The following is a 26,653-nucleotide window of genomic DNA, read 5'->3' on the forward strand; positions in this document are numbered from 1 at the left end:
ACAATCACAATAATTCCTGTGTTAGCATCAGCTTTAGGCCATGAGGGTGGCTCTGTGCCTGACTGCATCCTAGTGCTAGAGAAAGGCTCCTGCTGCTAGTTCTGCACTCAGAACACTCAGTCTCGCGGCTTGCTCCATCAGTGCAGTATACAGATTTGAACCAAAGCATAAGTCAGAGGAGGGGTAAAGATTGGATGTTACTTCTCCAGCATTTTAGTCTCTTTCCCATCCCACTCAAGTGAGTGACTTCAGAGAGGAGATTCATCTTTTTATAAGCAAGTCTGTTTATTAGGTTTCTTCGCTTTGGCTGGTACCTTTACCAACAGCCTTATGTTTCTCTTCTCTGGTCCAGAAAGCAGCAAGCTACAACAAATGACTGCAGAACAGCTGAAGGTAAGAGTCCAAACCAAGCAACAGGGTGACTGACATGCTTTCAGCAGATATTTAACTGTATGACTTGGCAGCCTAAAATTTTCAGGTCCACTTTGTTTGGCAACATTTAGTTGGCCAAATAGGAATAATAGTTGTAGCTGACAAATTTGATTCACCCATCGCCAAACAGGCCAGCAATACCCATCACGACAATACAGGTAGCAGAGAACAGCTTCTTCTAACTACCAGAGACCTCTAAGTATTGTGTAAATGCTTTTGATCTTCACAGGACCCAGATTCTATGCCATTACATCTGAAGCCACATAGCTAATGGCTTGATGTGACCGTGAAATAGGACAACAAAAGCATCACACCTGTGGTGCTTGGATGTGGGCTAGCTTGCTACCCATGTGCAAGATGTAGCTACTACATCAGGACCTCGCCTCGTCATGTATTACGGCTGAAGCCTCTCAGGGAACTAACAGTTCAGGCCTGTTTTTTTCCAGGTTTTACAAAAGCTACTACTTGGATTTTACCAATTTTCACCCAAATGTCAGACCACTCAAGTAAGTGAAGATATGGATTATGTTAAGAAAAGCCAGTACATTAGATAGGTGTGTTTAGGTTAATAATAAATTAGCTTAAGTGTAAATGTGAGGCTAAATGTGAGGGTAAGGCAATGTAGTGGAAGCTACACACAAACACGCATGCGTGTGCATATATAAGTCAGTCTGGGTAGATGCAAGAGTGTGATTTTTATTATTATTTTTGCATTTTGTCCTAAATAGACACAATTACACTATGCCATGAATCCATAAGGAATTGGCTCCAGCAGCTGTTTCCATTCGTTCTCACAAAGTGTGCTTCTCTGGGTGGAGAAGGCTGGCCTTTCAGTTCAAATCAAGTGCCGTTTTCCTTTGCTTCCTTTCATTTTCTTTGAGAGGTATGTCAGCCCTAGAATAATAAAGGACCTTTTCCCTATAAGCTGAGAAGGGGTTACCTTAGGTCAATTAGGGATACCTGAGTCTAAAAACCCTCTTCTGGTGTGGGAGGGAATGACAAGCTGCTGCAGGGATAATAGCTGCAGGGTGATGGGCTTCTCCAGGGTGAGAGGCTGCTACTCTCCAAGGGGGGGAACAACCAAACTGACTGCCTGTTTAGGGGAAGGACTGACACCAGGGAACAACAGGACAAAACCTCCCCTTCCCCTCCCCAGGATCCATCCCCCAGAGGTCAGGGAAAGGCATCCCCCTTTGTTTTGTTTGCAAATTGGTTTCCTTTTGTTTGCTGGAGGAGCACTCCTTGGGCTTGCCCTGGGGCCCACCTTGAAAATACTGCTAAGAGAACAGAGGGGGAAGCCAAACACCAGTCAGAGTGGTCCAAGCTGCACAGATATGTTTCTAGAATGTTGAAGGCTTTGTCTCTTAATATATTTAAACCTGGGCCAAAAAATGGATTTTCCTACCCTGGCCATTACCCCTGGGGGGTGGCCCACGCAGGAAGACTCCTTTGCACTAAAGTGTTTGTTATTTTAATTATATGAGATGGGGGATTAGCAAAATTGTACATCAGCCCCCCACATACCATTCATGTTCTGGTAGTTTTGTGAAGGGTTTGTCTTCACTAGTTTTTCCTCCCTCAAGTTAACTGACTGACAATTAACTCAATGCAGCTAACGTGTGTTTGTAAAAACCAGTCTGGACACTCCCCACAACCATCCAAACATTTGTAGTTTACCTTATCTATTGGCAATCAATTAACTGGAGGTAAAAAACTCATCAAGACACATCCTAGAAGTTAAATGCCCAGCCACAGATGGGGGAGTTATGCTGGTTGGTAACTGCAGAAGTACATAATGGAACAGGGAACCCTATGCAATTTCAAAGTCCAGACAACTTACACTTGCAGTAAGATTTCCATGATGTCGTACTACCTTCCCGTCTGTCTTCAAATGCACATTGCTTTGATGGAGTATTATCAAACTATTTCAGGTCAAAAACCTAAAATAAATACTGATCCTCTTGTATGAAACATTATACCCAAAAGTCATAATGTTCAAGTTTCACTCTTTGTCTTGCTTCCTGACTATGAACTGAAGAATGTTTACAGCCACCTGCCCTCTAAAGGACTAGATTAGCTGTCTTCATCTCTCTTACTCATGAATTTGCTTGTGGGGAAAGCCCAAAAGAATAACTTAATTAATCCTAAACTTCCTCCTACTCAAGGCTTGTTGCCTTTCTTTAAGAGATCACTGAATCCCAGATACAAGACAAACACTAAGGCATTGTGAAAATGCATGTGCATTTCATTGGTTTCACTAAGTTATACAGTTACACATTTTCCTTATGCTCTAAGGACTCAATCATACCAATTAGACAGAGATGTCAAAGGGGACAACATGGAGCTACACCATCCCTGCTATATACTCAGACGGGGCAGCTTATTCCCACTCTGCTAAGTGAAGTGCTCCATTGTTTCTGGTGGCTAGTTGGTGGCAGGGCAGATTTATCTCTTCTGCACTCAGGCTCCTTTGGGCACCAGGCACACCCAGGGCTGAAATTAGGGAGCAATACCTGCAATTGTGGGTAGCCCTTGGCAGACTACGGAGCCATGTTACTCTGGACCCAACTGGACAGCTACAATTCTAGCAGGGATTCTATTAATTTAAGCCACCACAAGAGAGTTTATTTAAGTGTAGCTAACTGATGGAAGGGAAGAAAATATTCAGCTAATCAGTTAAGTTCAGTAACCTGAAAATTCATAAGGAAGTTATTCTAACATGTTATATTTGTTATGCTGTCAGCAATTAAATAATAAAAAATGTGACCAGTGTTTTTAATAACAAGATAGCGAGACCATAATAAGCAACACAAGTCAACCTTTATTGAAAACTGAAGTATTAATACATAACAATTCTTGTTACAATAAACGTGCTTTTAAGAATTTAAATCTGAGCTCATCTACTCGTTGGATTGCATAAAAATAAAAAAGTATGAATTTACACATAATTGAACTGGCTCAGAATGGAATCTCCACTCCTTTGTGTGTTGATGCAATAGTTCAATGCAGAAGTGAGTGATGGTTTAAAACTTATTCTGGAAGACAACATTTACCTAAACTTCAAAAAGTACCAATATAACTGCTTGTAAGACAGTTTTAAAAAAAGTCATAAAAAAGGAAACCTGTGCCTATTTCGTAACAAACAGAGAGCTATTACTGGGGCCTCTTGTACTTCTGTTGCATGCACTCACTTCCCCCCCCCCCCTTTTTCAAATTGTAGGATCTGAGGGCAGCCAATAATAGCACTATAATTAAAAAAAACCATTAACAAATCCATTCTACTTGAAACAAGTCTGTACAGCAGCCAGCTAAAGCAGCTTTCCCCAAAGGCACAACAGGCCTGGAAAGTCACGTTTACTTTTTTGATGTTGGAGCTTCAGGCTATAAACTGTTCAGAATATTTGATATTACAAGTGGACCCGCAACACTGTGGTAGTCCAATAATCCCAAATGTCACATTCAAGAGACAAGGGAAGAGGTTTTTCTCTCCCAGCTAAGCATTGTTCCTCCTCCACAGCAGCCCCCTCCTCCCCTCAACATTAGTGGCCTCATCACTTCTCATCCCCTCCCTACACACTCACAGGGTAAACAGCACCTGCTGGAAAGTCCTCACTAGCTTAGAAGAGGAAATCTTCAAACAGGCCTGAACATTCTGAATGAGGCATGTTAGTGAAAAATGATCCTGTCTCCCTGCACTGTTTTCCTTATTAACATTCCCAACTGTGTGTACAGATGGCTTACAGTAAGTAAAATTTATCTGCTTAATGCTTCCTTAATTAGAAATACATCGACAAGTTTAACTCTTCCTTATGTTTTCTAACAGGTTTTCCATTAACAGAATGCATTTTAAACTGGGGATTAATGGATTGTTTCAAACCTCCACAAATAGTCACTATAGGATAATTTACACCTGCTGGAGAAGAATGGGCATAAAACGTGTGTATTTTCTACAGACACTGGCCCAAGCTTCTTTCTCTGGTTAGTTTCAAGTTATGCAAACAATAATCAGGACATCTGTCCTCTCTTCCCAGAAGTTTAACTGAAGTATCACCTCACTGTTTCTGTGCCTGTAAGTGAGGATTTCACATACAAGGTATTTTCTATTCTCTTATATGCTTTTAAACCTACAGTTAATGATGGTGTCAAAAGATTGCTGCATTTCTCCATTCTGGCAAAATTAACATGTTTAAGCCAAAACTAATGGTATCCAATACTACGTCCAAGCACTGGGGGAGCTATTGAGTCAAAATTCTGAAATGTTTTTGGCTCAGATACTGTAAGAGGCCTATTCCCTCTGGAGACATTAAGCTAGATTGCTCTGTAAAGACTAATCAATGTGGAGTACCCTGCTGTACATATCTGCACCATGAACTATAAGTCAGAAAACACTAAGACATGGTGATACTGAAGGGGCTTTTCAGTGAGTGAGGTCGTAGGAGGAATGACTTCAACTTAATCCCAAATTATGAACTTTTGTCATCTACTGCTGCATCTAAGCCCTTAACTTGCATAGTACACTCAAAAAGCTTTCAAGAACAGCAATTCCGTAAGTCTTCTAAAACTTCAACAGGAAATGGTTGGTTAAAATAAGTTAATAAACAAGGTTTAAAATAATGAAGTTCTATTTCCTTCCTATTGGCTGGTTAATGACCACACTACAGATTAGGGCTACCAGCTTCTGATGCCAGTGATTTAGCCATTTTCAAGAATATGACTTGATTTCGTTGCTACATTTAAGAGACACAACCAGATGTTACTAACACAGGGAACTCCTGAGCCTTAATACTTTGTTTAAATACAACAGCTGAAGTTAGATCGAAAATGTATGTTGGACTTCTCTCGTATTATTGCTGTAATAGCCGTCTTCAACTACACTTTTAAAGTAGTATTCTTTTTTATTCTATTATATGAAGCTGCCATAAAAGTTTCAGAGAAGCTTGATTTGAACTGGTTTCTACTGCACTAGAGCCCTTTCATTTTCTGGAAATCTCCAATGCAGCCACATACTGTGTGTGTGTGTGTGTGTGTGTGTGTGTGTGTGTGTGTGTGTGTGTGTGTGTGTGTGTGTGTGTGTGTGTGTGTGTGTGTGTGTGTGTGTGTGTGTGTGTGTGTAAAGCTATACAGGATTTTAAATAGGGAATGTAATAGAAAATGCAGGAGAGAATGTTTCATAAGACCCCCACTGTGTAATGTATGATTTTTATCCCAGTTTCATATCCATGCTTTCCACTATTTGCAACAAAATGCCATTACGATAGTTTATATACACACCGCCCCCTCCCCCACCACTGTGCTTTTGGTTACTCCCTTAAACTACTGGAGAACAGATCAAACCTCCCATTAGTTTATATCACATCTGGAAGGTGCAATACCTTTTCCAAGGTACAATTTCCCCTTTGTGGATGAATCCCATAATGCAACTTAGAAAAAAGTGCTCAAGCGAGACCCCCTAAATGTTATGGAATAGTACTATTAGGAGACAACAATTCCAAGGAAACATTTAGGAATCTAAAGTCAGAGCAAATATATAGGACTTTATATTCTTTCCATGACTATTTATCTATCACAGCATTCATGAAAGTTCTCTCCTAGGGTTTCAAAGCTTTGTTATCACTGGGAAACAAGACAGGAGACAGCAAAGCTTAAAACTTGTTCTCTATAGCTTCTCCCCAAGACAGCATTGTTTCTTACCTCACAACTATTTTTATTAAAAACATACAAAGACAATGAAACTCTCACTCTAAACTAGCTAAACTGTATTAATGTTCACTACAGCTTCTGGAGCACTTGACCAGTCGATGCTGCAAACCTACTACACGAATGGAATTGTTAAACAGACTTGAACAAAGCAGTACAGATTCAAATGGTTTGTTTGGGGTAATTCTCTGCTCCATATATAAATATATGGAAATCCTTAAGCTGTAGTAAGTGCTCACGAGTAGTTTTAAAGTACTTATAGTTAACACCATAGTTATGTTAAAGGCATTAGCAATAAGGGGTAGTCTGTTTACAGTGATCCATGCAAAATAATCCTAAACTTTATAAAACAAAACATGGAAGTAAAAAAATACGAAGAGTGCTTATTGTAAAAAATAGTTACTGAAGACTCTAACCTCTATGGGCATTCAGGTGCCTACACCTCCCACCAGGGTAGAGAATGGGAACGGCAGCATTAAATCAGCACTGATGCTACCCTGAAGTAGCTGCCAAACCCGTAGAAGGAGCAGACCACCCCAACACAAAGCCCAAGTAGATACACAACTTTAAAAAAAAAAAAATTACTTTTGGATGGAAATTAGACTACAAACACTACAGCCTGACATACCTCTATGTAAACTCTTAAAAGGGAACAACATTTTATAACCATTTACCGCATAATTTATTGCGGGCAGAATGTATCTGGAAAAAAATTGCATCTTACTGGAATCATAAATCAGGCAGGTTTCAGAAAAAACCTTGATTTTTTTGTGCAATATTCAAATTTAAAAATTTAAAATCTTTCCCATAATGATTTTGGTATACAAATGGGTTCCAAGGCTAGCCCTTTATCCTCACAGCATTTGCTTTGAGGTACTTTTTAAAAATTGAAGCTGCGAGCAAGAATACCAGAAATGACTCATTGCAATGAAACACTAATCTACAGTCAGTCTTAATTTGCATGCTTTCCAAGTGCAATTAAGGAGGTAAAAAAAGGAAAACCCAACAATTACATCAACAATTTTGTAACCAATGAATGACTCCTACTATGATCTATTTGTTTTTGCTTAAAAAAAAAGTTTCTGAAATCTCTACATTCTGACAGCCCTGCTATACTGCACCCATAAACCACATTGGCATGTAATATAAGCTAAAAGGAAATTGTGTTAAAATGGTTTGTTCCCCTTTAATACACTTAACAAGCACACAAACTTTCTTCAGGATAATATGTAGTTGAACTCCTCCTGTTGGTTGCGGAAAACCCTAGCATTTCTTAAGTATTAGAAAAGCAAGCTGCGTCAACTGCACATACATTTTCAGCTGATTAGAACATTCTTTAGGGGAAAAACAGAATGGATTTCCTGGACTGAAGCCAAAAAAAATCTGATTCTATCACCATGTATTTTTTTCAGGAGTCAGAATTCATTTTTATACATACATATATGGTGTTACCTCCTCATATAATGGCAGAGATTTGCCTTAAGGAGGTGGGCAGCTTGGAAGGCTGCTTTATTCACATTTTTCATTAACTGGCCACACAACTTCATTTATCATTCCATTCTGATCCTTAAGAATGTCCGCATAACACTGCATCCACTCAATAGAAATGAAAAGGTAAATGTGGTAAACTAATTCTGTGCAGGATTTCTACAGCTCATCAGACTATTTCCAGTCGCTCCAATTTGTGTTAGCTGAATTTAATTAGAAAGGAATACATAACTTAAATAATTTTCCCCCTCCTTTTAACTGGCAACTGCATCAACCCAAAAAGGTTGAAGCAGTTATCTAATGTATATTATGGTATTCTATAAAGAAATTCACCTTTGCGATACTACCTTTTAAGACCCTGCATATGTTACAACAGTGCATTAGTGATACAAGTTGTAAAATACTTTTCGGTTCCTTTGGATTTTGCATATGGTTTTTGCATCAGTCACTGCATGAGCAAGCTTTGTTTTTTTGTTGCCTTTTTTTTTTAAACATGCATTCAACTAGATATGGATCAGAATAAGTTTATACTCCCTTTTTTATCATTATAATTAGCTAAAAAATTGCAAGACAGTCCACAAAACAGGATTTGCTTTAAGACTAACTGCTGGAGTTCCAAGATGTAAGATATGCCGCACTGGAAAAATCTTCAGTGATCTGGAATTAGTAGTGTTTAGCAAAGTGTTGAAAGCATTCAGAAGAAAGAAAGTCCTGGTTGGAGGCATGAGGGCTTCAGCACCAACTTTTAAACCTCAATTACTTGATTGCATATCTCCCATCTTCAAACCTACATTCAGAGAGAAAGAGGCAAGATAGATACTCAAGTAACACCCCAGAATCTAGTTTAATGCTGCAAACTCTACACAGGAATGCATTTAAAACAGACTATAACCTAATGCTACTTTGTAGCAGTTATGCTGTAAACCCACCATCCACTCACAGCCCTTTAAGTCACCAACTGGGGTGAATCAGGGACAGCAGTTTTTATTACTAGAATATCTTACGTTGACTAGACTTTTTTTAAAAAAAGGTCACTGACAAAGTATTTGATTTAAAAAATATTTATTGTTAGCTTTTGAATTTTCCCACTGAGGAATTTGTAGCGCACTCAAGTACTTCGTACTTTACTGCAGCAATTCTGAATGTAAGACCCTTTGTTTTCCCTCATACACCCAACATCCACGGAGGTGTTATTTTTGTGTAGCTTTGGCAGTGAAGAGGTTTTCCTACAAATTTCATAGCCCAAATTCTGCCTCAAATGCTACTTATAACATGATTGCTGGCACAGATCTGGTACAAAAAAGGACTAGGTTTTAGGAAGCAAACCCCTCACTGACGTTCCACGGACTTCACAAGCAAAAGAGAACAGACATTCCAGATTTGCCAAAATCCAAATAAAATGGCTAACTGCTCCAAATGCAGGCAGTTTTTAATACCGCCACCGAAATGTTTTAAGTCAAAGCATAATACTTTTCTTTCACATCTCATTTGAAGAAAGTTGCTAAGTATTAAAGGCTAACAAAGCACTGAGCAACTGAAGAAATTACCTTAAGAAAATCTGTAGTTACTTCATTCCAAATATATCAGTTTTAGTAACAAGATATTTACAGAAAGACCTGTGCACACACTGTTTCATACGAATGACACTCCCTTCAGATAAGCTTATACTGGTGAAGTTTAACAATCATTCCACTGCGATACTGCAGAAATTATACTGGTCACAACGTGGTCCAGTTGCTATGAAGCTGGCCAGGAGTCACAACTTATGCAAAAGCCACATATATAGGTCAGCAGAGCTAAGTGTTAGTCCCTGCTCGGCCAATCATCTATTGTGGGACCCTAAAAGAATCACTTTACTTCTTTGCCTCAGAAGAACAGAACAAAGGAAAGCATAAAATAAGATTTGCAGATGAAAAATGCTAGATGAGAGTTTATTATAATGGTCCCAATCCTATAGCTTACTCCAGCAAGGTTTCCCTGATGTCACTGGAAACTTTGTGCAAGCGAGGATTACAGAATCATTCCCGCACCCTAGCTGCATATTGAAAGGTTATTGGTGGACAACGTGTACACTGTTATACGCAACTTAATCATCCTTAGCAATTCTGCCCTTGTGGTCACAGCACATTGTCCCTTTATGTACACATATAGCATGCTTAGCTGAAATGTGCTATTAGTGCAAACCACTTCAGATATTTAAGCCAATACCACTGAGGGGGTAGTGATAGCTTCTTTTTACAGATCTGAGAACTGAGGAACAGATATTAAACGCCCTATTCAAAGGGCACACAATGAGCCCACGGCAGAACCAGAACGTATCAGCGAGCTCCTGACTTCCAATCATAGAGAGGGACACTGAAAATAGGGGACAGTTAGATTTTGTCTTAACTTGTTATAAACATTGAACAGAGCAATAAATGAAGGGAGCCAGCCCGATTCTGCTCTCACACTGGTTTTATAAACATGTAATTTACACTAGTGGAGTTACTCCTGATTTGCACTGTTGAAACGTGAGCAGAATCAGGCCCCCAAAAGAGTAAGAACAATAAGCCATGTCAATTTTAAGCAGCACTCCCCCATTAAAACTAAAAAAAATGTATAATATGCTGGCTTCATAAATTAGTTAACTACATTGTTTTATCAGTAGAAATCTAAAGCAGATTTCACAAGTCTTTTTTTCCTCCATGTATAGTTTAAACTGTGCTACAGGCTGTAATGATTTTTCCATGAAAACTGTAAACAGTTCAAATTTAAATTTAAACCCACCTGAATTTGGGTGATGGGAATTATCAGTTTCTTACGCTTACTAGTTAGCAGCCTCTCTTTCTGGGAAATGTTCATCACGAAGGAAATATTAAGTGCCCCTTTATTTATGCTGATCCAAATAGCCCCCTTATTTAAGCTGATCCAACTTCCATGTTTTACATATTTTTTCCACTCATGAATCAGAGTGTTGTTGGATTCAGGAATTGTCACAAAACCCAAATTGAGCAAACTAGCCTCTGTTTCATATGGACCCAACAGGGCCTGGGATTCATCAGACCTAACATTTCTACAGCTGTGTAAATTAAAATGCTGTATTTTGAGAAATAGATCATTTTGAATTCTATATACAGGCACCAATGAGATGAATATGCAGAAAAAAGAAGTCTCAGCAGAAGACAGACACATTGTGTTTAAAAAACATCCTTCCTTCTACACAACTTAATCAAAATGAACTGACATTTATATACAGGCCACTGTTTCAACTGTAGACACTGGTAACTTACACTGCCAGAATAATCACCACTGGGGGGGCACATAGCTATAGGTTGGTGTTCCTGGAGCCCGATATGTGGGCATAGTAACTGGATGAGGGGCTACTGGAGTTGGGGAATGAGTTGTCAACAAAGTACCTAGGAGAAACAAAACATTTTTATATTAAATATTTTTCACAAATATGCCTTTCAACACTTATTAAATGGTCAACTGAAAACCAAAACCATATTAATCAGAACTTGTACATCTTTTGACATATACCAATATGAAACTTGTGAATCTGTATCTTAGCATTTTCAATTCCATCTACCTTCCTTCAAATGTTTATGCAACACGAACACTTTGATATTCTCTCCAATGCATGTTTAGATACTTTTAGCGAATAACTACTTAGCAGCAGCTCCAGATCATAAGCACACATTATACACCGAAAAATACTTTTCCTCACAGCAGGCTCTGTGTGCTGTAGGAACACCTGAGGCAAAAGAAAATTCACTAGGGTAAGTATAATTTAGTTCCTGTCTGTGCAAATGGGTTTTATAGATGGAGAGACTGTAGAAGGCAACAGACTGGGACCCCAGAATCCTAACAGTTTCCTTCTACAGCACTTCACATACAAATTACTAATGTTTAGTTGCTGCAGCTTACCCCACACTCAAAAAAGAAACTGGGAAAAATACAAAGGTAATGAAGAGAGCACACAGTGCTGGTCCTGAAAAAATATCCCCACCAGGGCTGTGGGATACCGGAGGTTAGAAAGCTGAAATCTGTAGTTGGAGTAATCCAGAAGACTACCATGTAACACAATCATTAGTTCACCTTGGTTTGCCCATCTGAAAACTTGTAAGTTATCGAAGAGCAGCAGTGACGCGGGGAAAAATAGAATTCTTACACTGTTGATCATTAAACAACAGCATCACTCAAAATTCTGGGGAGAAGCACCCCAAGTGTATAATTCTGTACTAGAAACAGACTTGTTTTTGAGACATTCAATCAAAGACACCAATTTCTTCAGATTGACAAAGTCGCTCAAGTTCTAACAAAGTTTAGGACTAATACGGCCAGGACTGCGTGTTCTGTAACTGTTTTAGGGAACAATGTTACAACCTTGGTCTTAGTTATAAAACTATGTTGTTCTGACAACACTAAAAAAACATGTTAGCACATGGGCACCAGTAACTGACAGTCAAATGTGCTGACCACAGATGTCCTTGCATTATGTCCAGGCCCTAAAACCTTCCCTCTGAAAGTGCAGCTTGGCATCATTCTTGGCAGTTCTGACCAATGATTCTCTGTCTGATTAACTAGAATGGAGAGTTTACTTAGTACTCAGCCTGGGAAAGAGAACTGTACTCTTTAATTCCCAAACCCCAAGTGACTAGAGGAACAAAAGCCCCTCGTGCTGCAATTAGAATGCCACGTCAGATTTCCTTGGTTTCAATGTTTCTATGCTGCTTACTTGGCCTGATCCAGAGTACTAGGATTTTGTCGTTAGAATGGCTTAAAATTCATATACAAGCACACAAACATCTCTCAAACAAAATTAGTGGTTGTGGGAAACCTGTAACTGCAGTACATTTCTGGTAAGGCCTTAACATGTAATGCATCCATACTGTACGAAATGGACCACAAACCCAAACTATACTTCATCAAAAAGTGTAAGCAATATAAATCAATCTACCTGCTGACATTGCCATAGTGGTCCCAGCCACCATTCCCATAGTCACACCATTTCCTCTTGGTGGTGGAATTGGAGCAGGATACATAGTTGCTGGCATGCCATTAGGCTGCACAACTGTGGTGTGATGGATTACGTGGGGTGGTGCTGCATATAAAGGCTGTGTGTAGTAAGTGCCTTGCTGTTGGAAAAGAAAATAAGTAAACCTACTAAGTATATTTTCACTATCACATGTACTGAAAGCAATAATTCAACCTTTGAAATGTTCACGGCAGCAATGTGTTATTCCAGAAATAGGAGTCTGATGTATGTCAGGGACTGGAGACAGAATACTTAAAACTCAAACAGAGAAACTAAAACTTCAGGGTTGAAAAAGAGGGTTTTTCAGCAACTAACTACTGGTTGGGCAGCCAAAACTCCCAAATACAAGCTCTCTCTAGAATTAAGCTGTTTTGTCTCTTCTCTGCATCTGGATTTTGTGGTTTTGTCCCCTCCCCTCCCATGCCCTGGGGATCCTTCAAGGTTGCTTTCCCTAAAGGCAATAAACCACCTGGCTGAGGATTGGGTGTGTCTTCTTCCAGAATCAAAAGCCCTAAAAGGTTACTAGAGTGCAACATGGTGAAGCTTTCTTCCCGCAGGGCCCAAGTAGACCACTTCAGAGTACTGCCAAGGCCCTGCAAGCAAGTTTTTACTTAAATATTACAACATGCTGTACCCTGACTCCTAAGGGCTGCTCACTTTTCCGAGTCAGTTTTCATCTAGCCCTGCCCCAGCTCTTTCCTCCTTGCTTCTACTTCTGACCTCTCCATAGCATCACACTTATGCCACTGTATCCTAGATACTTGTCTAGTGATGCAGAAGACTGAAACTGATGCTATCATCAGTTTCATTATGCTGCTTCAGCTGGGTCATGGGGGAAGTACTCTGTATGGAACCATCACTCTTTGGAAGGTCAGGAAAAAGGTAAGAGACCTCTGTCTCTACCCCACAACATTGAACAATCACGCTTCTGTTCCTGTTTTCACCATGGCACAGTAGAAGTGGAGTGAAACTGACCAGGACAGCATCAGTGTGATCCTGCTATTCCTGCATAAAGGAGCAACAGCAGCTGCCACAATCCTCTCATAGCAGCACTTTGAAACAGGGGTTAAGAACTTAAGAAAAGGAGTGCCCAAAATTTATTTTCCAAGTCCAGACACAGGCACTTTTGTAATTTTACCCGAAGAGATTTGGAAGCTAACGTGCTATTTTCACAAGTGACTTAGGCACTTAGACTCTTAAGTCTCACTCATTTTCAAGTTTCCAACTTTTGATTTTCATGTTTCTAACTTGCATAATGTGGCTTAAACACTTTTCAAAATTAGGTGACCTATTTAGATAACTAAAGCTAACATTTTCAAATGTGCTGAACACAAACTCACATGGACTTTAATGAGTCTCTCAACATTTTTGAAAATTAAGGCCATATGTTCAGATTAAATCTGGACTCAGAAGCCTAATTTTAGGCACCCGTTTTTTAAACTCTTGACTTTAGTGTACTAGTACAGGATCGTAGAACTGGAAGGGACCTCAAGAGATGATCTAGTCCAGTCCCATGGACTCATGGCAGGACTAAGTATTATCTAGACCACCCCTGACAGGTGTTTGTCTAACCTGCTCTTAAAAATCTCCAATGATGGAGATTCCACAACCTCCCTGGGCAATTTATTCCGGTGCCTAACCACCCAAACAGTTAGGAAGTTTTTCCTTATGTCTCACCTAAACTGCCCTTGCTGCAATTTAAGCCCATTGCTTCTTGTCCTATTCTCAGAGGTTAAAGAGAATAATTTTTCTGCCTCCTCCTTCTAAACACCTTGTGTACTTGCACTTATGTCCCCTCCCTCTCAGTCTTTTCTTCTCCACACTAAACAAACCCTTCCCTCCACCTCACCTCTCAATCTTCCCTCACAGGTCATGTTTTCTAGACCTTTAATAATTTTCATTGCTCTTCTCTGGACTTTCTCCAATTTGTCCACATCTTTCATGAAATGTTGCACCCAGAACTGGACAGAATACTCCAGTTGAGGCCTAATCAGCGCAGAGCAGAAGAATTACAAGGGAGAAGCCCATCACTGTGCACAACATAAATTTACATGCTGGACAGGGAATTAAGTTTTTTTTTTATATACATGAAGCATTCTGGTAACAAACCCTCAAAACAGGTAGAAATAAGCGGTCATCTTTATTTCATGAAACAACATTTAGAGTTTAAAAGTTTACAATGCATGCTGAAAGCAAGATACTATTTGAACTGGCACAAAACAGTTGAGCTTTACTCTTTACCTGTGCATATGGATTCTGCTGTGGATAGGCACTTCGAACCGGATACACAGCTGTCTGGTAGGGATTGGGTGAAGAAGAATAAGGTGGCACTGCACCACTGGTGGGTGAACAGGATACTTTATATGGTGTTCCTGGTGTATAACCTGAAACAAAGGCAAGTCTGCTTTAAAGCGCCATAGGCAAGACAATGAACAGAGTACTGTGTACTAAAGTTTAAGACTAATATAATTGAATTTATTATTCTTAACCCTCATGTTTCACATTTATCTTATTCAGTATGATATTTTATCATCAATACCTATGCACAAATTCTTAAAAGGCATTAGTCACATAAGGACAGATATAGTCAGTAATACCTGACTGCCTGTCGATCAACTAATTCACATAACTCACCACTTTCCAATTAACTAATGGACATAAGGAAACTGCTTTCCTACAGAAGACTATGAAAAATCCAAAGACCCTCCCGGACTGAGTCAAGTGCTCCAATGAACATAAGGAAGGTGGCAGAACGGAAGAGTTGTGCCAAATGTGGCCACACTCTGATGTCGGGGAGAGGAATCATAGAATCTCAGGGTTGGAAGGGACCTCAGGAGGTCATCTAGTCCAACCCCCTGCTCAAAAGCAGGGCCAATCCCCAATTAAATCAGGAAGGAGGTTGTACAACACATTTGGCTTTTGGCATCTAGAAAACATGTCTTAACTAGGATCTCTTTCAAGTCTACTTCATGCTGTAACTCACATTTGTTGTGACACTGATGAGAAGTTTAGCTCCACCATAATGAGAACGTCTGTTTTGATCCAAATGGCTTGGAATGCATCAAATGCTAACCAAGTTCCCAGCACACACCAATAATCATTACAATCAGTGATCTCTTTGCAAAGAAGAAATCTCAGCAGAAAACTATGCAATGGCAGAACTACCCTACTCTACAGGTTAGAACTATTTTAAATGGTTAGAAGGGCTTCTCAAACATTTTGGAGGGGTGCAGTGACACCTCCCGCTTGCATCTTCCATTTTTAAGTTACCTTTAATGATATTTCCTTGCCATTTAACAGCAAATGCCAACATTTTCAGACTTGGATGCCTAAACTAAATTTTTAAAATTTGGACTTCAGTGGTTAAATGCTAAAGTAAGATACAAGTAACACAAGCACTTAAGTCACTTAAGAGCTTAAATCCCATTTTAAAAATGGCACTTGTGTCCCTACATTTTATTGGTATTCAGTAATAAAGACCTTTATATAATTTGTGTGCAGACCAGCTCCTAATGATCTCCTATGAATTTTTTAAAATAGATTGATAAAAGGCTTGATGCCACCAGAATGCTTTTACACATCTCGTGAGGTCCATAGAAGTGAGCCTCCCTCTCAGGCATGTTAGGAGCTATGCAGTTATTACCCAGATATGCAGTGACTGAGGCATATGCTCTTGGCTCAGACTCCGAACACGTAAAAGGCATAGGTTCTTTGGGCCTACTCAGTGGGTAAGGAGACTTAGGATAATGGAGCCAATGTCTGACAGGGCAGGCAGGAAAACAGTGAGAAGCAGCAACCTAACTGCTGACAGTGGGCCTTAACTGGCAGAAGCTAGAAAATGAACGCCCTCTGCCAGCAGTGCATACCTCTGCCAATGGAAGGTGGGGCCATACTATGAACAGCCCTAGACTGACTTCTCTGAGGGGAGAGGGAGGAGACCAAGGCCTCAAGTCACACACACAAGTCCCTCATGCTGAACTATATAATCGGCATTCCCAGTAAGGGCACTTTCTGGTCTTGCCTCATGTGGTATGGCTCCATGGAGCTGATGTAAAGCGCTCAGTGTTAACTCTAAGAGAGCCATCAGCAGGTGCCAAAAACAGAATCTAGTGACTGGTCCATCTTGCCTTAGACGTTAGAAGTCCATTGGTTATAGTTGTGCAGCTACTTAAAACTTGAGTTTCTGTATCAGATTTGTGCAGTTTAAGTATTTGCTTCAAAGAAAGAGGATATTATGTGTTAATGTACTGATTCACAAGGGATCGGTGACTGTCATCCTCCTTGGGAAAGTTAGGTTTTTTTTTTTAAACAGGAATTTCTGGCTAATACCAAGTGCCTAATGAAGCTACGTGTCTTAAGTAGAAAAATCTGGACTTAATATTTTAAAAATTTTAAAATAATTTTTAAAAAGTAACCAAAAATGATGGCTGACTATTACTTCTGAAAGAAGAGCTCTCGGTTTCCCCATTCAGCAGTAAAACTCATGGTGTTAGCGTTCAGTAAAATTAGTATGCTTGAGGATGGTGAACAAAGAGGTAGTTCTATCCAGTTTTAATCATTCCCTACAAAAGTGAAAAATATTTCCTTCATCAAATGTAGAACAAGTTCTACCTTAATAAACATGTTGCAAGTTCAGCTCATTCAATAAAGCATGTCAGAAAGACAAATGGCCAAATATTAAATGAGAATGAACTGAAGAGCTGTGGATAAAAATTAATCAAGACCTTAATTTGGTAAGTATATTATATGCTGTTTCTTTTTATATAGGATAATTATGCCTGATTGTGTGTGACTATCCAGAGCCCAAATCTACATACACAATGGCTCTTAAACCACTGTCTGCAGAGAACTAGCAGTTCACAGAACCAATTCCAGTCATCCGTGGACCCACATGGTGCTTCTGGCTTCTTCTCCTTGCTTTCAAGGAGAAGCTAAGAAGCCTACAAAGCAGCAGTCCCTGGAGCCACTATAAGGAGTTGCAACAGGACTTGGATATTAAAACTAAACAACAGAGGTCTCTTAAGTTATCTCAATGGTCCTTAACACTCCAACGCATAGGTACTTCTCAGCAAAGTGATAAGAGTTTTGACCAGGACATGGACGACAGGTCTCCTGCCAGGGTGGATAGAAATCAATGATTTAAAAACAATAAATAATAATAATAATCGGAATTTGATAAAAAGTTTTTTTCCCCCTCAAAAAGCAATCTAAAGACAGTTTTAATTAAGATACATTATAGCTCAAAGATATCTCATCATAGAATAGAAATTATAAATTCTAACTCTCCAGCAAGAGACAATATATTCATGTAATGTTTAAGGAAAGTTTTGTAAATGAGTTCCAATAGTTCATGGATTAGGGACCCAATCTTATGGGGTTCCAGGGGCTTCTGTATAGATTATTTAGGTTAATCTTTTTATCTACCCAATGGGACTCAGTGCTCAAGCTAGAAGATACCATCAGAAATGCTTAGTTTTGCAGTTCTCAAACTGTGGATTTGTGTCTCCAGAGATAACACGCTTGTTAACAGCAAAAATGTTTTTAAATAAATAATATATAGAGGTGAGAAATAACGGACCTCAACCCTACTGTCCCTCTGCAAATTTGGGTACACAGAGTCAAACCCTTACTTCTCTCTAAATGTGCGAAGTTTCAAAAAGTTCAATGAATAGAAGATTGTTGGGGGTGGAATAAATCTGGACAAGAAGAAGTCTGGAGATAAATGTGAGAAGGGAGGGACAGACAGTAGAAACAAAAGAGAAACTGTTTGAGCAGCATATTCCAGAAGTCTTGAGGTCTTTCTGAGTGTACCCTTCATTGATTTGAGATCTACCATACCATTCTCTCACTAGAAGAGAAAACCTCTAATGGCAGCAGGCCGTAAAAGAGACCCCGTTTGGGAATAAGAGCCATTCAAGAAATATAGGTTTGCTGATGATGTTTTAAAGAAAGGCACACCAGTGAACTGGTGGAAGTCACTTAAGCACTTGGATCCAGGGACTGTTGAAGTGACAGTCTCACTTTTAACAGCAGTAGCTTCTTCTGCCAGTGTAGAAAGAATATTTTCTTCCTTTGGACTAATTCATTCCAAATTGAGAAATCGTTTGGGACCTGAAAAAGCAGGAAAACTTGTTTTTCGTTTCCAGATTATGAACAAACAGGAAAATGAAGGTGAAAATGACAGATGACTGAGTTAGCTGCAGAAGCCAATATTTTAAGTTTCTCATGTTGACCTGGCTGACACAGTCTATTTAATTTTTTTTAAATATATTTTATTTAACTATTTTAGTTAAAAACAATTTTAACAAAAACAAACCTGATTTTAAAAAACTTGAATGTTCAACTAAATTAAAAAATTCACATGCTTGTTTTGTTAAAATATGTGTCAGCTGTTGAAGAAAAAAATCCAGAATACATAATGTTGTTTTAGTTAAATAAAACAATTTAAATGTCTGTCTGGTGATGTTCTCTCTCCTCCTAATACAGCATGGCTGTGTGAAACTTGCAAGCTGCTAATTGTGTTAGTACATTCTAAGACAGAGTCTGTTCTCAAAGCAATTCACAGAGAGAGAGACTCAAAGCAATACTCTAACAACAGAAACAGCACCCAGAGACTCCCCGCCCTTTTGTTGTATTAACAATTGTGATTAAAATAGAGATAGAGGATATATGTGGATGGATGCTTGGTGTGGATAATAACTGAATGATCAGGGAGGTGCCAGCCTAAGAATCCAGTGTCCATCGACTGAAGAAGGCGTCAAGTGGAAATAACCAGAGGACCCCCGCTCCGGAGGGCAGACTGGAATCCACCCAACAGCCTCAAGAATGGGAGAACCAAAGAACAAGATAACATCTTGGAGCCCTCAGGAATGTGCTATCTGCTGATTGATTCAGCAACAGCATGATGAAGCAATTCCCATAGACTGGCACAGGAAGAAATTCCTATAAAAATAGACTCTAAAAAGTGAGAACTTTGGGGTCTGATTCTGCAAACCAACTTCCAGGAGCATCAGATGAGCATCTGACAAGGCCCTGCTCCCTCCTCATGTCCAGGCCACCTGGCCAGTGGCTTGGCATGAGCAACTCTAAGGCTGGTAACTATGATAACAACCTTGCAGAACCTGTGTGTGTGTGTGTGTATGTTTGTATGAATGAATGTGTGAATAAATATGAGATTGAATGGAATGTTATAGCTATAACTAACTGCTTACTATGATTCTTTCTGTATTCACAGTAAATGTGGTATTTTGCCTTTTTCCCTTTAATAAGATCCTGCTGGTTTTATTTTATTGGTACAACACCATACTTTATGTAATGACAGTCATGAATAGTACAAATGACAAGCCTCCCAGAGCCAGACCTAACATCTACTGACTACTTCCTAGAGCAGCAGTTTGTAGAATGTCAGGCATCATTTAATTTTTTTAAGGTAAATTTAAGAGTTAAATTAAGATTAGTTAAGCTTACATTGCCTGAAATAAATTGTTGTGGAATCACACTTTGTTGACGTGTCCAGGCTGGCTGGCCCTTTAAGAGGAGTTAGGCTCAGCTTGGCTTGTGACATAGCATTTAATCTTCAGCTCATCCTCATCTGGTGACTCAATTACAACAAATGATCCCACCTATGAAAAGGTCAGGGAGAACTACATAAAGAGGAAAGAGAACTCACTGAGGGAAGAGTTTCCTCTGTCTGGGAAGTGCCTGGCGAAGGCAGGCTGGAGAGACAGGGAGCAATTAGGTTCCTCTGGGAGGCTGTGGAATAGGGCCTGTAAGAAGCAGAGAGGTCCTTGGGAAAACTGCTGGAGTCCTTGGGGAGGAAAGGCAGTGAGGAAACTTGCTTGGAATAAGAGCCTCCAGGGAGGGAAAAAGCATGGGTGACATTACTCAACTAAAGGAGCAAAGAAGGAATTCTGCAGTCCCCAAGAAGAGGGGTGAAGAGCAGGGAACTTCAATGTAGCCCAAGAGAGACAGAAGAATCCCTGTTGTTGATGTGGATTCTTTGGTCGGACTTTTGTTACTCCAGATGGGGACACAACTTGAAAGAGGTGACCTAGCTGGAGAACAATGCTATGGAAGAGGTAGCCAGACAGGCCATTGCATAGCCGAAGAAATGGTCAGCAGGGGGCACTGGAAATGAAGACCCCAGCGATAGCAGGTGCTGAGACCAGTGGTTTCTTACATGGCCCATTTATGAATTAGGCTCTTCATACAAATTCCTCTCTTTCCATCCTCTCAATTAATTTGTCATTGCTGCCCTCCCTTTCTCTTCCCCCTCACCCCCAAGTCATCTTTGGTAGGTGCTACACATTGATCGATAAATCCTACATTTTTCTAGATAAGTTGTATGGCAATATGCAAACCAACAAACAGGCTACTTTTTCTCCACTCTCCTCCTTCCTTTCATTGCTCATGTAGATTTATGCAAGCCATAATATTTTACAAAGGACAGTAAGCAATTTCTGCAATTTCTTATCTGAATGTAATATCCCTTTTCAAAGAGAGTCTATGGTTCCCTTTCCGAGTGTATCCTTCTGTTGCGACTGGAGATTAATTTAACAGCTACTATCAGTTTCTCATTCATTCCAATAGCAATAGTATGCTCATCACATTGAGGGATTCTTCCAGAGATTCTCTCACTTCTGTTCGTTGGCCCCTGTGCATTTCTTCTTTCCTCCCCAAATCCCTCCTCCTGCCGGCCCCTTAGCTGAGCAGTATGAGAGTGTTGTTCCTAAACACCGCTCTTTCCCCACAACCCAGTAGGAACACAATAGTAAAGCTGTCCAGAATCATAGCTGTTTCATCCTGCTGCTAGAATTGTTGGACAATCACTGTATGCAGGAACATGACAGGCACGATCCTGCGGTAGGAAGGGGCACGTAGAATTTAGGAGGTGAAAGATCAGAGGAGGTGATAAAAGGGTATATTCCAGACGCCTTTCTGAAAGAGGAAGGGAAGAGACTTACTGAGGGACATGGAAATAAAGGGAAATATCCAGAGGGTCAGGTCAGAAGGGACTAGGGAAAGAGGTAATCAAAAATTTTTGTAAGGATTTTAACTACCTAATACTTGTCACTGGCAATTGAATAACTCAAACCTCCCCAAAAACAAGTTAAAGTCCTCCCTTATCTATAACAGGGGACTGCATGTGGACACTGTGTAAACATCCCTAGATGCAAAAACTGAAGTCACCGGTTAGTTTGGAAGACCACCATTTTATGCTATTTTCAAAGTAAAAGAAAACTTTATGCATGTCTCCTCACCCCCAATTTTAAATGCTTCTAATGTAGACAGAGTTTTTGAGTATTTCTAAGCAATAAGTATTTTATGCATACCTGTTTGGAAGGTAGGATTTGCTCCTGGGTACATGTTGGGGGAATAGGCAGGGGCAGCTGCTGCATAGCCCATTGGGAAACCAGCTATGACAAAAGAGAACAATTCCAGGTTATTTTCTAGATAAGCAACACAGTGTGACTACATGCTTGTTCTCAGAGAATTTGTTGTGCATGATACTTTTTGACCAAAGATCAACAAAACATTGCAATGTTTCAAAATTCAGGTGACCACTAGTTGGGAAGAAAAGTTAAGAAGTGTAGTAATCCACAGTTCCCCTTTCTCAACCCCCCTTCTGCCCCAAAACACACTTTCAGCAAAAGCCTGAATTAGCCAGCTCTCTAGTAATTGCAGACAGATTGCAAGCTTTAGTATAAAATAATCAGAAAGAACATCAAACACTAAAATGCAATAAGACTACTGAACTCATAGTGAGCCCTTTTTTCACTGTGTAAAGAGAAGAAATACAAGCGTGAGTGACTCATTTCCTGGATCACAGTTTCCCAAACTGGACAGTAAAAGCCAACTTTAACCCTCCAAAATATCTTGTTTTTATTTGACCTAGATCTGTCTCTGCTTTTAGATGTCAGTTATACTCCTATTGTTTCAACCACCCACAATGACACTCAGCAGTTACAATCTGTGATTCACTCTGGCACAGTGGCAAAATGCTGTGTTGACACCTTGACGTTGATCTACACAATTACCGTGACTAAACCAATGGCAAGAAAGACAGGAACCAAGTTCTAAGGTGATAACAGAAAGATCACCAGGGTAGACTGATTTAAATAATAATTAAAATTGATAATTTAAACCAGCAAGCAGGAAACCTTGATTTAAATCGTCCATTTCAATAGTGTTTTGCATTTGTATTTTGTAGTTATTTTCCTTGGTCAGTAACCATTAAAACATGTTAACTTACAACTAAATACAGCCTTTATGCTAAATTTGGTGCTTCTTTTTGCTAACCAGGAGGATACCTATATCTATACACTTATTAAGCAGTAACTGCTTCAGTTACATTTATTCAAATTCTTAATTTTTACATTTTTTGTTACATTAAAAAAGGATTTATTTCTTCTTTACTAGATAACTTTTTACTTGTGATTTCACAGAATCATAGAATATCAGGGTTGGAAGGGACCTCAGGAGGTCATCTAGTCCAACCCCCTGCTCAAAGCAGGGCCAATCCCCAACTAAATCATGCCAGCTAGGGCTTTGTCAAGCCTGACCTTAAAAACCTCAAATGAAGGAGATTCCACCATCTCCCTAGGTAACCCATTCCAGTGCTTCACCACCCTCCTGGTGAAAAAGTTTTTCCTAATATCCAACCTAAACCTCCCCCACTGCAACTTGAGACCATTACTCTTTGTTCTGTCTTCTGCTACCACTGAGAACAGTCTAGGTCAGAGGTGGATGAACTATGGCCCGTGGGCCACATCCGGCCTACGGGACTGTCCTGCCCAGGCCCTGAGCTCCCGGCTGGGGAGGCTAGCTCCTGACCCCTCTCCTGCTGTCCCCCACAGCCTCAGTGCACCGCCAGTGCTCTGGCCCGCTCCTCCTGCCGGGCGGCACGGGCAGCATGGCTGGCTCTGACCAGACAGTGGGGTTGCGAGCTCCTGCTGCTCTGAGCAGCATGGTAAGGGGGCAGAAAGGTTGGACAAGGGGCAGGGGGGTTCCAGGGGGCAGTCAGGGGTATGGATAGGGGTCGGGGCAGTCAGGGGACAGGGAGCAGGGGGAGGTTGGATAGGGCGGAGGTTCTGGGGAGGGGATCAGGGGACGGGGGGTTGGATAGGCATGGGAGTCCTGGGGGGCCTGTCTGGGGGTGGAGGTGTGGATAGGAGTCGGGGCAGTTGGGGGACAGGGAGCAGGGTGGGTTGAATATGGGGTGGAGTCCCGGGGGGGTTGGCTAGGGGTGGGGGGTCCCGGGAGGGGGCGGTCAGGGGACAAGGAGCAGGGGGGTGCAGGCGGTTGGATGGGTCAGGGGTTCTGCAGGGGGTAGTCAGGGCGCAGGAAGTGGGAGGGGGCGGGGGCCAGGCCACTTGGGGAGGCACAGCCTTCTTTACCCGGCCCTCTATAGAGTTTCACAACGCCGATGTGGCCCTCGAGTCAAAAAGTTTGCCCACCCCTCGTCTAGATCCATCCTCTTTGGAACCCCCTTTCAGGTAGTTGAAAGCAGCTATCAAATCCCCTTCTTCTCTTCTGCAGACTAAATAATCCCAGTTTCCTCAGCCTCTCCTCATCTGTATCAAGCTCTATTTGGATGGAAATCCAAATGCAACTAAATGCACAAAAACAGCATTTTAAGCTTTGTATTCAATAAAACTAGCTTAAATGTGCTGGACACAAGAAAATATTACCAAAACATGGTTTTCCTTTCAAAAATGATTAAACAAAGAAATATCAGTGAAGTGACTGTTTTTGGTCCCCATGTCTTTCAAGATTTTAGCAGCTCTCATCCTCTCACTTTGTTTCTATTCATAGACTGGAGAGGAAAAAAAGCTTTCTTGCTTTTCCAACTCCCAACTGGTTTCTTAACTTTGAACCAGTCACTCAATTTGTTCCGTTCAATAAACTGGAAAGAAAATATTCTTTCTGCATCTGCAGTAGAAGGCACTGCTGGCAAAAGCTTGTTTGTCACTTCAGCAAGCTTTGGTTCCACGTGTTTAGCCAGTGACTTCATCAGTTCAGTGGTCTGACTTTTTTTAAAAAATTGGCAGCAAAAACTACTGCTTTTTTTGTATTAGATAATAATTGTAGGCCTTGACATATGTTCTCAATTTCAAACTTTAGAAAGTTTTTTAAATCTGATTTTAAAATGATTTTTTTTTGTATTTAAAATCAAATATTTTTATCCATAGTGTCAGCAATTGACTGAGGGTTACAAAACTATGTTATTTCACTGACTTCAGGTGTTAATTAAAAACCAAATGTTTTAATTATAACTTGCCACCTAACACTACTATTTTTAAAGTTGTATTAGCTTTTCAATCATCGATCCTTATTTTATACGTTTAGCTCCTATAAAGAGGGCTCCTTATAGGTAAGAGTTCCTACTGAGCTAAAATAAGACACTCCTAGAGGAAATTACTTGTGTGAAATGTCAACAAACAGCACAAGGTAAGTAGCAGATTAAACAACTTCTTCCTACAACCCACTAGTCTTTAAATCAAATGTTTTTATTCTTGACTACTCATTTGTTACTGTAATCCTGCCTAAATACCCTTCTTAACAATTTTAGTCCCAAAAACCCTTCCCTGTGTTTGGTATTTATACAGACATCACTGCCTTTAGATAAAATGTACCTTCTAAAAATAGAGACCAGTTCAGCATCAGAACATCCTGCTAAATTCAGCAGTTTTGAACAGAGAATCAGTGGTCTTATCAAAAAGGAGGCCAGAGATGTTTTAGTCATGCAGTGACTAAAAGTGTCTGTATTTCATTAAACACATCCCAGCCTCCATCATTTACTTAACAGAGCATGTTTTGTTCCCTTTAAACCTGAACTAGACAAGATATAGTAATTTACTCTGTTAATATACCACTTTATGGCATTAGATTTACACGTGATTTTTATAAGTCATTTTATCAATTTAACTGAATTCATCCTGTTTAATTCCCTGAATGATTAACTGAAATATGAAAAATCCATATTCATACAACACAAAGCTAAATAAAAACAGTAAACAAAGCTTGGCACTAAATATATATTCAAACACTAAAAAGAAAAAAAATCGTAAAAGTTCTGAAGTTACTATCCTGTTTAAAATTAAATGATGAAATTGACAATTTAGGTTACTAACTAAATGTACTATAATCTACTAAAATCAATTAAATTTGCTACATCAGAGAGTCATCAAGTATTAATAGATTTTCAGGGTACAGCTTTAACTACCATATATACTTTTTCATTATCCCATTCTTTTAAAAGCCAACCCCCCAAGATGGATAGGTAAAAATAGTAAAAACTATATGACCCTTTCATAAGCCGAGCCTATGTTTCAGGGGTTGGCAAACTGACTCCCAGCCCATCAGGATAAGCCACTGGCAGGTTGGGACGTTTTGTTTACCTGGAGCATCTGCAGGCATGGAGTCCCAGAGTTGAGGGGTTCCATGCCTGCAGATGCTCCAAGTAAACAAAACAACAATGTATTAGATATTCAATTCAGGTTTCAGAGTAGCAGCCGTGTTAGTCTGTATTCGCAAAAAGAAAAGGAGTACTTGTGGCACCTTAGAGACTAACCAATTTATTTGAGCATAAGCTTTCGTGAGCTACAGCTCACTGGATGCATAAAGACTTTATGCATCCGATGAATTGAGCTGTAGCTCACGAAAGCTTATGCTCAAATAAATTGGTTAGTCTCTAAGGTAACACAAGTACTCCTTTTCTTATATTCAATTCAATGATTTCACAGAGTTTAAAATCATCAAATTTTAGTGTAGACCCATTTATAAGCTGACCCCTGCTCTTTGATGCGTCACTTTTTTACCAAAAATATTCAGCTTATGAATGAGTATATATAGTACATACATTTTCGAAATGTATATACTTTCTCTTATACAGTAAAGATTTTGCCTCAATTTCTTCTGGCTTCTGTTTAGCTAGCAGGTGCAGAGAAAATACTCTCTATTTGGACTAGTTCATTCACAGTTGAAAACCAACTTTTTTGTTCCCTCTTCCTTTACCTG

At 39.9% G+C, this 26,653-nt stretch overlaps 1 protein-coding gene across 2 annotated transcripts in view; it reads right to left on the reverse strand.

Moving 5' to 3' along the window:
• Positions 1–3,233: 3,233 nt before the first annotated feature.
• The window catches only part of FAM168B (family with sequence similarity 168 member B), a 31,994-nt gene continuing 8,574 nt past the window's right edge, over positions 3,234–26,653 (reverse strand). Inside the window, exons 3-7 of one of the 2 annotated variants that reach the window (XM_084638822.1) lie at positions 21,967–22,050; positions 14,876–15,018; positions 12,557–12,734; positions 10,887–11,012; positions 3,234–8,404 (exon numbers count right to left, since the gene is read on the reverse strand). In XM_084638822.1, the coding sequence (XP_084494948.1) occupies positions 10,900–11,012; positions 12,557–12,734; positions 14,876–15,018; positions 21,967–22,050 (518 nt within the window). In that variant the 3' untranslated portion in view covers positions 3,234–8,404; positions 10,887–10,899. Of the gene's footprint in view, positions 8,405–8,662; positions 11,013–12,556; positions 12,735–14,875; positions 15,019–21,966; positions 22,051–26,653 lie in introns of those variants that run through there. The other variant, XM_084638823.1, reaches the window with a different exon arrangement.

Source organism: Lepidochelys olivacea (genome assembly GCF_965140295.1).
Source record: "Lepidochelys olivacea isolate rLepOli2 genome assembly, chromosome: 9".
Taxonomy (NCBI): domain Eukaryota; kingdom Metazoa; phylum Chordata; order Testudines; family Cheloniidae; genus Lepidochelys; species Lepidochelys olivacea.